At 41.6% G+C, this 14,399-nt stretch overlaps 1 protein-coding gene across 10 annotated transcripts in view; it reads left to right on the top strand.

The window, feature by feature from the left end:
- Positions 1–14,399, top strand: part of SLC8A3 (solute carrier family 8 member A3) — a 223,518-nt gene that overhangs the window by 182,494 nt on the left and 26,625 nt on the right. For all 10 annotated transcript variants that reach the window (XM_048484383.1, XM_048484382.1, XM_048484379.1 and 7 more), the window contains one exon: positions 10,132–10,149. In XM_048484383.1, the coding sequence (XP_048340340.1) occupies positions 10,132–10,149 (18 nt within the window). The remainder of the gene's footprint in view (positions 1–10,131; positions 10,150–14,399) is intronic.

Below are 14,399 nucleotides of genomic sequence, written 5' to 3'. Positions count from 1 at the left end.
TTCAGTGGACAGAATTATTTTTACTTGGAGAAAATGGATTAATCACTTCCCACTGCAACCCAGAGTTGCTCCCAAGATGCTGCTCCCGGGGAAGAGTGTTTGGGGATATTTCTGGCTACAACAAGGGGGAGGGGCCGTCAAAAGCTGCACCTTGCCACTTTTCACCCATACAAACAGTCCACTAGATACAAGTCTCAGAGCTGCTTAAAGCAACAGGGAAAAAAGCCAATTGAGCCACAGTGTCTCGCTCCTTCACTTGCTTGGTCCTTTTCAAACAGAAGTCTCCTCTCCTCGTTTCCTTCATATGTGAATGAGCAGACTTGTCTAAATACATGAGTCCTCATGTCATTTACCTTCATTTAATCTGATCCTTAACTGAATTAACTAAAAGAAGTTACCTGTCCTTTTTCTTTACCAGGACTCCTGGGAACTAGGAAAGGCCATTTTTATTGGAGAAGTGACCAGTAGAGAAAAAGGGGGAGTAAAGGTTAACATCCCAAATTTGGGCTTCCTGCAGCTCCCTTTAAAGAAAGCAAAAAAAGAAAAGACTCATTGAGAGAGTTTAGATCCTCACTAATCTCTCCTCTGGTTTGAGCCCAAGTCTGCTTATCCCGCTCTTTTGTGTTGGTCCCAAAGCAGATGCTATGTGACATTGCTTGAGGAAAAGGAAGCAAAGATAGCACCTGTCTCCATCCTCCAGCCCAGGCAGCAACCACTACATGAATATGCCGGTGTAGACAAGCAAATGTATCCCTCAGTTTGCCACCCACTCAGCTTCACTGGTCATGGAGCGTGGCATATAAATCTAACAAACAAACTAATTACATAAATAAATATTGGCAGAGGACTGTATAAAATTCACCTTAATTCCCTGCAGCATGGCCTGCCTGTATGGAAGGCAAGGATTGCCCCTATGTCTAGGGAATGCAGCAACAGACTGGCAAGCAAAGAAACTCTGTATTAAGTCCCAATGCGGGATTTAAATTCTGTTTTTCCAGTAATGTTAGGCAATTTATTTGTCAGAGAAATGAGACTAAATGTGCCCCCCCCCCCTGCTCTGTCCTGGATTAACTGTTCATCCTATTTAGATAAATTCATTCTATAAGATGTTGGTTCTTTGTTACCCTCTAGGCTTGTAATGTATTAGCTACATTGAATTAATTTATGTTTTGTTGGCTTCCCAGCCTTTTTTATTTTTGAATTCCTTTACTATTATTGGCTGTACAACCTTCAGCCCTGACAATGCTGTGTATTATCAATTTCTCAGCATTTCCCTTTTTGTAATCTCATTCTTGACAAGGTTAGGCCTGTGTTGATTGTTCTCTAGCACCAACCAGCAAATACCTCTTCTGGATGAATTTGGAAGAACAAAGACTTAAAAGCGAATATATGATGAGTTGTGGCCTTCCTTCTCCCTTCTATTGCTTAGCTCTGAGGCTTTCCAACCTTGCTCTGTATTCTTACAGTTCTATGCGTTTCCCTTATTTACAGTGACAGAGTCCTAACTGTTGGTGGCAAAGCATAGCAGCACCTAAATGCCTTCCAGCAGACTGTGTCACCTTTCTGGTCACCCCACTGTCAGTGCTTTTTGAATGTCCCTCTAGTGACTCAAGGTTTATTCATTGTTAAAAGACAACAGCTTTTAGCTCAGCTGCTACTCCCTGGATAGTCTTGTCATCACGTTAGTTGAAAATTTGGGCCAGGTTTTTCTTACCTCGTCGGCCCTCGGGGGCAGTTTAGAGACATTCAGGCTGTCTGTATTCTCTTCACACATCAATTTTGACACTCTTACATTAGAGGAGAAGTATTATGCCTGCTTGCCTAGGAAGGGTTACTACCTTTCATCTAAACTATAACTTGCCTGAGGGTGTAAAACAGCATAAATCCCTCAACAACACATAGCTGAAGAAGAGGAGCTGCATTTGACTGTGGAGAGAGCCTGTTCTTCAATAGTCAGTTTCTCAAAGAGAAACGTGTACAAGTATAACCAAGACAAAGGAAATATAAATTACACAAATGGCAACTTAAAGAACATAAGGACAGCCACGTTGAATCAAATGACTGCTCTAGTAAAGCATCCTGCTGCACACAGTGGCCAATCTAATGGCTCCCAAAGGCCAAGAAGCAGGGCATGGAGGCCAGAGTCTCCTCCTGAACATCCATGAGTTCCCTAGGGTCCATTAATGGATGAATGAAAAATGAAAGGAATGAAATGGAACTGTAAGAGTTTTCATAGAGTATGGAGTTCCCAAGGAAGTTATACGAATATGCATAGATAGTAGAGAAAAAGTTTTCTCCCTCTCCTAAAATACTAGAGCTTGAGGACATCCAGTAGAGCTGATTGGCAGTAGGTTCAGGATGAACAAAAGGAAATGTTTCTTTATTCAACAAGTGATTGAAATGTAGAATTTGCTGCCAGAGGATATAGGGATGGCCACAGGCATAGATGGCTTTAAAAGGGGATTAGACAGATTCCTGAAGGCTAGGTCTATCAATGACTACTAGCCATGGTGACTAAAGGGAACCTCCACATCCAGACAGATCATCCCTGAATGCCAGTGCCAGGAGGCAATGTCATGGAAAGGCTTCTTTCTCTATGCCTTATTCTTTATGCCTTATTCTGTTTTTATTGCCCCACCACAGTAATTGGTTGGCCATTGTGTGTCACAGGATGCTGCACTAGATGGACCAATGGTCTGATCCAGTAAAAAGACAAAATAAAAATTATAACATGGGGAAAAGGCACCGACTGGCCTTACTTGTTTTAGTTTAGTTTAAACTGAACCTAAAGATAGCTATCAGGAAATATATCCAAAAAAATTCCTATATGAATGTTATTGTACAAAAAATTCAGAGTCAATAAATAGTATAGCAATTCTATACATTATGCTGAGAGAGCCATGATTGATAATCTGATCTTTTTTTGTTGTGAGCTTGACTGAAATGCAGCGGCCAATAATTGGGAAGGGCACTGCCCATTTACTCGGAACAGTTAATTGCTTTCCTCTGCTTTTGGGGTGTGGGTGGGAAGTAACCTTCCCATACCATTTAACCAATCAGATCGCTTCCCAGATGATTACTTGCTTCACACAATAGTTAAAAATATACATAGTTAAAAAGCAAGGGAGGATTCTCATTCACAATATAGTACAAGGAAAGGGGTTAGAAGCCATATGCTATCCTGAACAATGGGCGGCCTTCATCAGCTGTGTCAGTTTTGGGGGAGGGAGGGGGGAGTTTGACAGATTAACTGTGGCTCCTCCATTGTAATGTGTAGTTTGATTTCAGGCATTACTTTAAATGTCAAAGACAGTATTATAGATTTTTTACTTTCCAGAAACTTATACGTATGGCCATTACAATGGAGATTTTGGGTTAACCCAGATACAGAGTTCAGTTTTCCAGAATTTAGTTATAACAAAATGTGGCTGTAGGAATCCAAGACCACAATCCAGCACATGGGATTCATTCATTCATTCATTCATTCATTCATTCATTCATTCATTCATTCATTCATTCATTCATTCATTCATTCATTCATTCATTCATTCAGATCTGGGCTCCTGAAAAGATAATGTGAAGTAACAAAAAGGCAGAATCGGCAAGGAAAAGTGTGAAGAATGTGAGGGGATGTAGCCACATCGCCTCTCAAGCATGCCACCATGCACATCTGTATTCTAGTTAAACTCCTCTGTGGCTGAGAAATGTCATCATTGGCCACTCATAACTTCTCTGCCTGAACCCAAGCTAATCAAAGCACAAAGGCATCCTAGAACAGTGATGGCGAACTTTTCGAGACCTAGTGCCCAAATTGCAACCCCAAACCCACTTATTTATTGCAAAGTGCCAACGCAGCAATTTAAACTGAATACTGAGGTTTTAGTTTAGAAAATATGGTTGGCTCCGAGGCATGCGTTGGTGGTAGTTGGTGGTTTTGCTTTGAAGCAACCATGCAACTCTTCCAATGGGTAAATCACGACCCTGGGATGATTTACTCAGAAGCAAGCCCCATTGCCAGCAACCGAGCTTACTCCCAGGTAAAGAATCGTGCTTTAATTCTTCGCATGAAAATCAGTGGGGTTTAACAGCGCTTAACAGGGTTACCTACACTGCTTCCCCAAAACGAGGTCTTAGGTTTAATGCTAATAATCGAGTCCAGGCCAGCCTAGATGTGGGGGGGTGGGGTGCAACTCTGTTTGCGCGTGTCCACAGAGAGGGCTCTGAGTGCCACCTCTGGCACCTGTGCCATAGGTTCGCCACCACTGTCCTAGAACATTCTTCTGTTCCAAAATAATTCCTTAGTTACTAAACATCCCTTGTCACGCCTTTTACTACTACAGAGTTTGGAGCTCTCTGATCTCCTCTTCAAGATGATTTCAGTCTTCCAGGTGACTCTGTACATACAACAGCATTTCATACTAACATAACCATTCTAACAACATAAACAGTGACAGAATGTTTATGCCATTCATCAGAGTCATTCAGACCTTAAGTTATTCCACTGAGGCAGTATTACATTAGCTTTATATATTTTCTGTCTGCTCCAGTTCTGTCTCATACATCAATAAAGATTCTTACTGTTTGGCCTGCATAGAATGAAGTGCTAAAAGACTCTGCAAAGACTCCTCCAACACTCATTCCTTCCTCTACACCTACCTGGAGTTCTCCCATCTGTTCCACCCCATTTCCACCTTTGGAATTGCTTCCATTAGCCATCTTAACTAAATGGAATTAAAGGCAACATATCTTCAAGTATTCAGATGCTGGGATCAAGCAATGATTCCTTTGAACTGAACCCTCATGCCCTGCTTTTCTGCTTTCCAAAGATATGTGACTGATCACTACTGGAAACAGAGTGGTGGTCTAGTTGAAGGCAAATGACTTACCTAGGACCATAAGTTGAATGTAAAATGTGGTCTGAACCTGAAACACCAAATTCCCAATTATTTGCTCTTCTGAAAAAAACACTGCTGTTCCAACATTTGCAACCATGCCATCAGATACTCTGAATTGCTCCCCCCAACAAACACACTTCTTCTAAATCAAGTAATGCCCCACCTCCTCTACCTCCAAGGTTCAGCATGAGTTCAACTGGGCAGCAGGCAAGGAGGGGAAGGGAACAGTCTACAGGAGCCCAGGACCTACTTCTGCAGGCTTCATGACCCTTTGGAGGATCCTGACCCACAGGTTGGGAAGCACTGAATTAGGAGAATCTGGACCTGCTGTAGTTATCCAAGTGAAGAATATATCATTGTTTTAGTGGGTTCCACAAATAGAATAGTAGAGTTTTTACAGATCAGAACAGAATTACTTTTTAATATGAGGAAATCTTTCTACTGTGAAACCATTTTCCTGCTTCTATGAGCAATGTCCAATCAGAAATTTAAGGCTAGAATAATCCCCAGTCTCCTGTTCTATATTTTTGAAGTTTCATTCATAGTGCTCTTCAAATATTCATGTATCACATTAGAAGCGAAAGAGTGAAAAACACTCTTTTACGAGACTGAAGTGCAAATGCAAGATAAAGATCCCAGGACAGCTAGATATGAGTGTGTTAAGAGACATGCAGTGTAATCCTAAGCAATGTTCATTGACTTCACTGGACATAGAATGGTGTGATTCTGTTTTGGACTGCAGTGATATAACTGTACTTTTCAACAGTAATTTCAGCTAGGAGCAGTAGCAGGAACACATAGGCTATTATGGCCACTGGGACTCCTCTTGGGGGGCTGATACCTCCCCACAACTGGACTGGGTAAACCCAGTGCAAGAAGGGCTGTATGCAGCCCATCCCAGCCCTACACACCCTGGGAGAAGTAGCACCTGGTCCAGCCCAGCCCAGTCCCATGTAATCTGGAAGAGGCAGACCATGCCACAATAGTGATGATTTGGGGTTTTATTTCAGTATTCAATTAAATAGAATTCATATTATTTGTATAGATTGTTGATGAAATAAGGTTTTGTCTACTCTCTAAAGCTTGCTTGCACTCTGTTAGTCCAATTCAAGCAATGGTATCGATGTGTTAAATGAGGAACGCATGGCTGCGAACATCAAGACCAGCAACAAACAGTTCTTCAAGTATATCAAAAGTAGGAAGCCAGTAAGGGAAGCAGTAGGCCCGTTAGATGACAAAGGAACAAAGGGTGTGCTAAAAAATGGCAGGGAGATTGCAGAGAAGCTGAATGAATTCTTTGCATCTGTCTTCACCCAAGAGGAAGTGAGGAAAATTCCTGCACCTGAACCAAGCTTCTTAGGAGGCAAATCCGAGGAACTAGCAAAGATAGTGGTAGACCAGGAAGAAGTTCTGGCAGCCATTGATAAAATAAATGCTACCAAAACCCCTGGCCCAGATTGCATTCACCCAAGAGTTCTTAAAGAGCTCAAGCATGATCTTCTCACTTTAATATGCAACTTATCCCTGAAATCAGCCTCCATCCCTAAAGACTGGAAGATGGCCAATATCACACCAATCTTTAAGAAAGAATCTAGGGGGGACCCTGGAAATTACAGGCCAGTCAGTTTGACATCTGTTCCTGGTAAATTAGTAGAATCTATCATTAAAGATAAAATTATTAAACATGTAGAAAAGCAAGACCTGTTGAGGAAGTGTCAGCATGGCTTTTGCAGAGGCAAGTTCTGTCTTACAAACTTACTAGAGTTCTTTGAGGGTGTAAACAGGCATGTGGATAAGGGGGAACCAGTGGACATTGTCTACTTGGATTTCCAAAAGGCTTTTGACAAAGTTCCTCACCAGAGACTGTATAGAAAACTCAGCACTGAAGGAATAAGAGGGGAAGTCCTCCTATGGTCGATCTATGGCTACCAATCTTGATTCTCTTGATCTGAGATTGCAAATGCCTTAGCAGACCAGGTGCTCAAGAGCAGCAGCAGCAGAAGGCCATTGCTTTCACCTCCTGCATGTGAGCTCCCAAAGGCACCTTGTGGGTCACTGCGAGTAGCAGAGTGCTGGACTAGATGGACTCTGGTCTGATCCAGCAGGCTTTTTCTTATGTTCTTAATGTGCACATTTCAATAGAATTAACTAAGTAAAATTGAAAGTCTCTGTGGGAGAAGCAAATATTTTATTTTCATTCAGCATTACTATGAAGCAGACTGTTTGGCACTGGAGATAAGCATTAGAAATACTAGATGGATGCCATTTTTCTGGCTCCACTCTTTATCTCTACAAAAGCAGGAGATGTCATTTTTATTTGTTATTCCAGAGCCAAAACAGTTGAGGCCAATATCATCTACTGGAGCTTTTAAAACATGGGGTGCACTGTACTCACATCCTCATTAATTAATTAACACCCACTGAAGATTACTTCCAATGAAGTATGTTTAGAATTGAAGCTCTGGGCTCTTTCTCCCCATGGATCTGTTGCTCTCTACAAGGAAAGAATATGGAAGCATTTAAAGTAGACATGGTTGGAGTTAGTTTGGGAGCTGATTTGTTTAAGTTTTAGCAATTCTTTCTATTTAAATCTTAGAAATTTCTTTCTATTATGTTTTTTTCATGAAGGTTATAGTGGAAAATGTATATATTCACAATGCACCTAAAATAATAGTTAAGCAATATGAAATACAAATTAAAAAGAAAGCTCATAGGCTTATAATCATAAGTTAAATAAGACACATTAGGGAGGAAAGGAAACTGGAAGGAAAGATGTGTTGAAACCAACAATGCAGCTTGTAGGAGGTTTTTTGCCCCTCGTGTACACTTGTGAGACACAGAATAGCATGGTCATCATTATTTTCCTGTGACACTGAAATTAGGTAAAATTTGGGAGACTGGTGACTGGATTTCCTCTCCCCTTACAGCTCTCTAACTAGTAGCCATAGAGTTATGGGGAATAAGAAATTGGCTTGGTGCTTGTAATATTTCCCTCATCCCAACACAATACAAACTGGTGCTTTGGCAATACTATTTTCCTGGTAGGGAAAAAAAAAGCATCTGCACCACTGGCAAAATTACATATATCAGCAAAAAAGGGCAGTGGAAGCAGTTTTAAAAATTCTCACCCAAGGCCACGGTTCCAAATCTGACAGTGAAGCTTTCCTGAGAGGAGAGTAAGGCCCACTGAATAGAATGTAGCAGAATTCTGAATGGACCTGTTCAGGATTGCTGCCTCAGTCAGGTTTCCCAACAGCTACTATTCAAAGAAGACTAAAAATACAGAATCTGATCAGGGCCCTCCAGTGTTTTACTTCTTTAACCCTTGTTTTTAACCCATTTCATCCTTAGCAAGAATATTTTATCCTCCCTGCTAAGGCAGCCTTTCATAGAAACGTGAGCATACACCTCATTATGCGGGCGGTATGAGCCACCATCGGCCCCCCATTCCACGTTGAGCATTTCTACCCACTTTCCTCTATAGCAGCATTTTTCTCATGCTATTAGTCATAAATCAGATCAATTTAGGCATTCAGTAATGTTATTTTCAAAGCACAGTAGTTTTTAAACCAGAGCAAAATTAAAAGTAAGAGAATCACTTTTAGAAACAGTGATTATAGGCTTAAGAAATTAATTCTTATTACTAAAGTTCCTGTGAGTCATATTACCGTTAATATGAAGTTAGAAGGAAAGAGATATAATGGGATTTGAGCACTTAAAAAGATGATTAACGGTCTAAACCTAAATTAACAAAAATATTCATATCCATATTATACTAGCAATTAGCAAATAGAATTTAAAATAAAGAGTTTTGTCAAAAGCTGTTTCTAACAGAATTTAAAGATTAAGGAAGATTCTTATTGAAATAGCCAAACTTATTCATATAGTCACCAGTTTTGGGCACTTGTGTTTGGTGAGCAGCAACCAATCAACTGCTGCTACCTTTTTCAGGCTTTATGGGCAATACCTACACTTGATGATTCAGCAGACCTGTATAATCCAGACTTGTTTCTATTCTTCAGACCACCGCACATCTCTTAAATACATTAAAAGTTTTGGACTTCACCTTGGATAACATCAGTTCTTCTGCAATACATGATGATCTGCTGGGCTTGGCATGAAATTATGTCCTCTATAGATGGGGGGGGGGTTATTACTTCAACCACAGTTCCTGAAAACATTTCCAGAGGAAATGTGTGTACTAGGAGTGGTGATGTTACATTTACCTTGGAGATGGGAGTAGTTCTACTAAGGATTAAGGTGGTTTAAAGCAGTGGCGAAGCCACCAGGGGATGGGGGGTGCGCAATGCACCGGGTGCACCGATTCTGGTCACATGGGGGCAGAAAAATCCCCCCAACCCCGTGGCCCCCGTGCTCCCCCTGCGGTGCCCCTGCCCCCCTTTTGCGGTGCCCCCCGCCCCTCCACGACACACATCCCCACTTACTTTTAGGAATGGAACATCCCAGAGAAGAAGCCTGCCTGCGTTGCCTGGGCCTGGAAAATGTAGTTCCCACCAGGGGCTCCTGGAAAATGTAGTTCCCACCAGGCCCAGGCAACACAGGCAGGCTTCTTCGGCCTGCTCCTTTCCTAAAAGTAAGTAAAATGAAGTGCTGTGGGGGGCTGCCGCGGGAGGGCACCGTGGGGGAGGGGGGCTGCGGGGGGTGGGGGTGCCATGGGGGGCGGGGGCACCACGGGAGAGCGAAAAAGCCAGAGTGTGCACCGGGCGCACTCTGGCCTAGCTACACCTCTGGTTTAAAGTTCATTTTGAAGCATGTTTCATCATCTTTGACATCTGAATCTTTGACATCTGGCTTAATTTGAGAGGCAAGCCAAAGTACTGAACCCAACTAAAAGCAGCTGTTAAAAATGGCTGAAATACCTGCTGAAGGCTTTGGCTTTTCCCAGGTGCTGTGTGGCAATGTAGCACCCTTTCTGTCTCCAGTGGATTCTTTACCCCCCCCCCCCGCCCTTCAAGTTGCATCCTCCTGTCTTTGGGAAAGGAGAACCTCAGAAAACCAAAACCCATGGTACACACCTGTTCTCTCCAGCTTCATTCTCACCTTGTTGCTACCAGGCATGCTCACAAACCTGCATCTAGCATGTGGCTATAAAAATTCACAGCAACATCAGTCAGGCTCATTACACATGTAAATGCAATCATCTACAAAAGGCCTTTGAAACTTTTGTATGAGACGTTAACTCTGTTCTCTCTTTTTTCCTCTTTTTTCAATATAGCTCTCCTTTTGACTCAAGGTAAGTGGGCTCCCTGCTTTATATGTTTAGTTTTTGCTTTGTTCTTTTCTCTCTATACAGGCTTTGATTTCATCCCAGACTTCTGTGTGGAACCACTTGAACTGCAGTTTCTAACAACAATAATTGTTCATTGAGACTATAGAAAACCCAAATATTTTTGACTTGACAGGCAGTTGGGCTAGGTACTAAATATCCACTTTGTACACCATCATGTTAACAGCCACACACCATCCTTCCTGCTCCTGTAATCTTTATTTTCTGATAAAAACACACCTTAGAGTAATATTAGTACAAATCTTGCAGAAGAGAGGTGATGTGCTTCACCTTCATCCATGCCAGTGCTCCATCCCCTGAAGGAACCATCCATTTTGGTGCACTTCATCAGAGGTATTGTAGTATAAATCTATCAAGTGTATTCATATACACAGCCAGAAACGTGGTGAGTCAGAATGTCACAACCTTTCTGTTATGTATATAAACCAGCCTAATGGATTTAGACCCTGGTGTATCTGAGTCACAAAATATTTTGGTGGCCTAAAATTTGGTTTTAAGATGCCACTGATTTCTTGCTTTTATGTTGGTACTGCAGACAAACGTAGCTAGCTATCTGAAATTATCAAAAGGAATGGCCAAACTGCCTCATAGATGTAACCAGTAGTTTCTGGTTGAGAATTGCCTCACTGATCATCACTGAAGCTTGGATAAAGAATTTAATGTCTCCAGCTTGTGTTATATCCTGAATTCATCAGTGACAGATGTGTAAAGAAAACATTTGCACAACTCTTGGTGCTGGTGCATGGGGTCCATGGGGATTATTTTTTAAAAATACTTCATTTAAATGGCAAAGTGACACCTGCCATTTATGATGCCTACAATTTTGCAGGCCACCATCCAACTTACGTTTACTAAGCTTACCCTGAGAAGTGTGAAAATGGCAAAATCTGATTGGTGCAAATGTGTCAGGTGAACTGTTCCATGTGATTAAAAACCCACCAGAGACAGATGGAAAAAGTATCTGCCACATGTGGGGGAACTGAATACCCCTCAACTTAGCAGGCCCCTTACACTGATAAAGCCTCACTGGGACCAATCATGTAGCTGTTCAGAAAATTACCCTTCATCTATGGCTGATGCTATCATTCTTTTGTATATAGGGATTAATAATAAGCTTGTATAAAATGGCATAAGAATATAAATATACATACACTACTGCTTGTAATGTACTATTGAATCCCAAAGTGTCCCAGTCCTGATATATGTCAGGAGTGCCCTGTGTTCAGAAATTTAGACTGAGAATAATTAGGAAAGGAAGTGGACATCTTGTAGGAGTTTGATCTCTTCACCTTCAAGAAGTCTATTACATCTACTCCCACTATAATTTTTGCTGTAATTCAGTAGTGTGCCATTTAATCAGATCTTCTGGAACCAAATGAGACATGTTGGAATAATAGAATTTTAACCTTTCTTATGCTCAAATTTGATTGCTTTTGGCAGGTAGTATTAGATAATTCACTCACTTGAGTGGCTAGAAAGTATCTCTTAATAAGGGGGGGGGGGGCGGCACATTTTTTACTATGTTAGGAAAGAAAATGTGCCCGGAAGACAGCACTATTGCCCCTTGCTTCCTCCACCACTATGTCTGCTCTAAATAGCATCCCTCTTCTTTAGACTGAACCAAGTTTATATAATGACACTTCCATTCCAGTTAACTTCTGCTGTTGGGCCCTTTGCTTGAGTTGCTGCATTGGCATCACTTGGACATGAGGAGGTGCTTCAAGTTCAGACTTTTCTAAATTTGGTGGCAGACAAGATCCAGAGCAACATGAAAAATGCATGTGCCACTGCACGCATAGAATGCACTCGGGACAGATCATGACTAATAAGTAAAGAACAGACGTGACATTTTCACTTAGTCCATGTCATGTTAGATTTAGAAAATGCAAACATTTCAAGAGTGTTGGAGAAAACTATGTTGAAAATTACATTGAAGTTTGTCACTGTCTCTTTGCCTCTAGCTTCTGAATTCATATTTTTTCTCTTCCAAAGTTCTACATTATATTGACTTTCTTAGACCTGGTTCTGACTAGGCCAAGAGCTAATTTGCTAGCATTCTTTTGTGTTCTCTCTGTGACAAATTGGCTGTATTAGTTCTCCTATATTCACGCACATTTTGCATGCACATTTTGTTCATGCACATTTTGTGACTCTTATCCACGAACATGAGAAGTAGCATGGTATAGTGGTTAAGGTGTTGGGACTAGGATCCAGGAAGCCCAGGTACAGATTACTACTCTGCCATGGAAACTTGCTGGATGATCTTGGGCTAGTCACGCTCAGTCTCAACACTGGCAAGTATTTGGATGGGAAACCATAAAGAAATACCAGGGTTGTGGCCTGGAGGTAGGCTATGGCAAACCACCTCTGTTAGTCTCTTTTCTGGAAAACTTTGGGATCACTGTAAGTTGGCTGTGACTTGATGGCAGAAAAAGAAGATCCACTAACATCTCTCTGCTCTCTTAAGAGCTTGCTTGCTGAGGTAAAAAGCTAGACATGCCTGTTGTTTTGGGTTGTTGACTTGATATCACAATTTAGAACAAATACAAAGATAGATATTCAGACAAAGATGTGATAGGAACGCAGTTTTGGAAATGACCTATCTTGGAAATAATCTATTCCAGTTGTTATCAATTACGCCATCAGCTGACATGTTACTTATGATTATTATCGTTTAGTTACAAAACTCATACCCCATCCTTCTGGCTGTGTCAGGAACACCAAGACAGCTAACAAATTAAAAACATATGTAGTAAAAACCAAAGCTAAATTATACTTACAGCAATTAAAACATAGAGCAAGAGGGATGGATCACTGAAAGAATGCCAAATGAAACTAACAAAAAACCCATCACCTGCTGGCAGAAGATAACCACAGAAGGGGGCAGATGAATCTCCTTGGGGAAAGAGTTCCAGAGTTTTGGGTGGCTTTTACATTGGGGTGGGATTTTGTGGTTTGCTCCATTGCTGGCAGCAGCAACAAGGCTTCCACATGGCAGATCTTCTGTGGCTTCCCTGCCCCAATCCCCCAGAAGAGGCCAACCCCTGTCCCTGGGCCACAAGGACTTTTGAATTTTTTAAAAAATCAGCATTCGAATATTATTATTTTTGCATATTTCAGTAACTACAGATGTAGCAGATTCTCTAACTTCCCAGCTTTTAGGATTAGCAGATATGTCTTTTTCTGTGCTCTTAGCCTAATTATGTTTGGTTTGATTTCATCAACCATTGTGGAAGGCAAGTTTGAACAACACAAGAACCTATCTTTTAACTGGAGCCTTTCTTGTTCTGTGTGTCAAAAGATAGGGTTGCTAGACTTGTACAAAGCTTAATAGTGGTAGATCCTCTGTTAGTTTTAAAGGTGCCGTTGTCCAACGTTTGGGGGAAAAAACTTTCTTTGCCCATCTGTTCAGGTGTAAATCTCTCACAATTTGCAGTCATGCCAGTTCAGCTTTCTGCTTGTGTATCGAAGTAGGATTACTTGTGTTTTCAGCTTGGAGTGAGTGTGTACAGTTTGAAATTAAGATGAGAAATGTTACCATATTGGTCCACACTACTCCACCTATGGTCAATGTTGTGGTATTTTCTTCAGCAGAGCTTTCAAGCTGCCTCAAGTCCCTTGGGAGATTGGCGGGGTACAAATGTAAAGTATAAACAAACAAACAAACAAACAAACAAACAAATAAATAAATAAATCCTTCATTTTCTGTGGTGATGGTTCCTTAAGCACCAAACCAGACTCCGGGCCTTTCCCCACTTACCTTAAGCCCCGCGCTACTTGAGGAGAGTAGCACGGAGTCCCCCGGCACTCCCCACAACAGGGGCGGCGACAGCACAGCCGCCCCGACGCTGCCACTGTCGCGCCCCCTCAGTGCGCTGCATCCCAGGCGCTCTTCTTAACAGCGCCATTTGATGACCCCCGCGCAGAGCATAAGGGGGATCATGAGTGGGGAAACGCCCTCCCTTGTAAGTGCGTCATAATTAGCCCAAGTGTTCTCAAGTATAACCAGAATTTTAAAAAATCAAATGACTCTCCTCTAATATTTAGCTAAGTGAATCCAACATGAGGCCTTAAAAATCAGCACGCAAGTAGAAAATCAGTACATCAGTTACCAGGCTGGACTGGATTGTTTAATTCTTTATTCTTGCAGGGCTAATTTTTTTGTAAGATCTTTCTTTGTACCTTGGAGGTACCAG

This window comes from Sphaerodactylus townsendi, linkage group LG02 (genome assembly GCF_021028975.2).
Source record: "Sphaerodactylus townsendi isolate TG3544 linkage group LG02, MPM_Stown_v2.3, whole genome shotgun sequence".
Classification (NCBI taxonomy): domain Eukaryota; kingdom Metazoa; phylum Chordata; class Lepidosauria; order Squamata; family Sphaerodactylidae; genus Sphaerodactylus; species Sphaerodactylus townsendi.
This window is presented reverse-complemented; position numbering and strand designations above follow the sequence as displayed.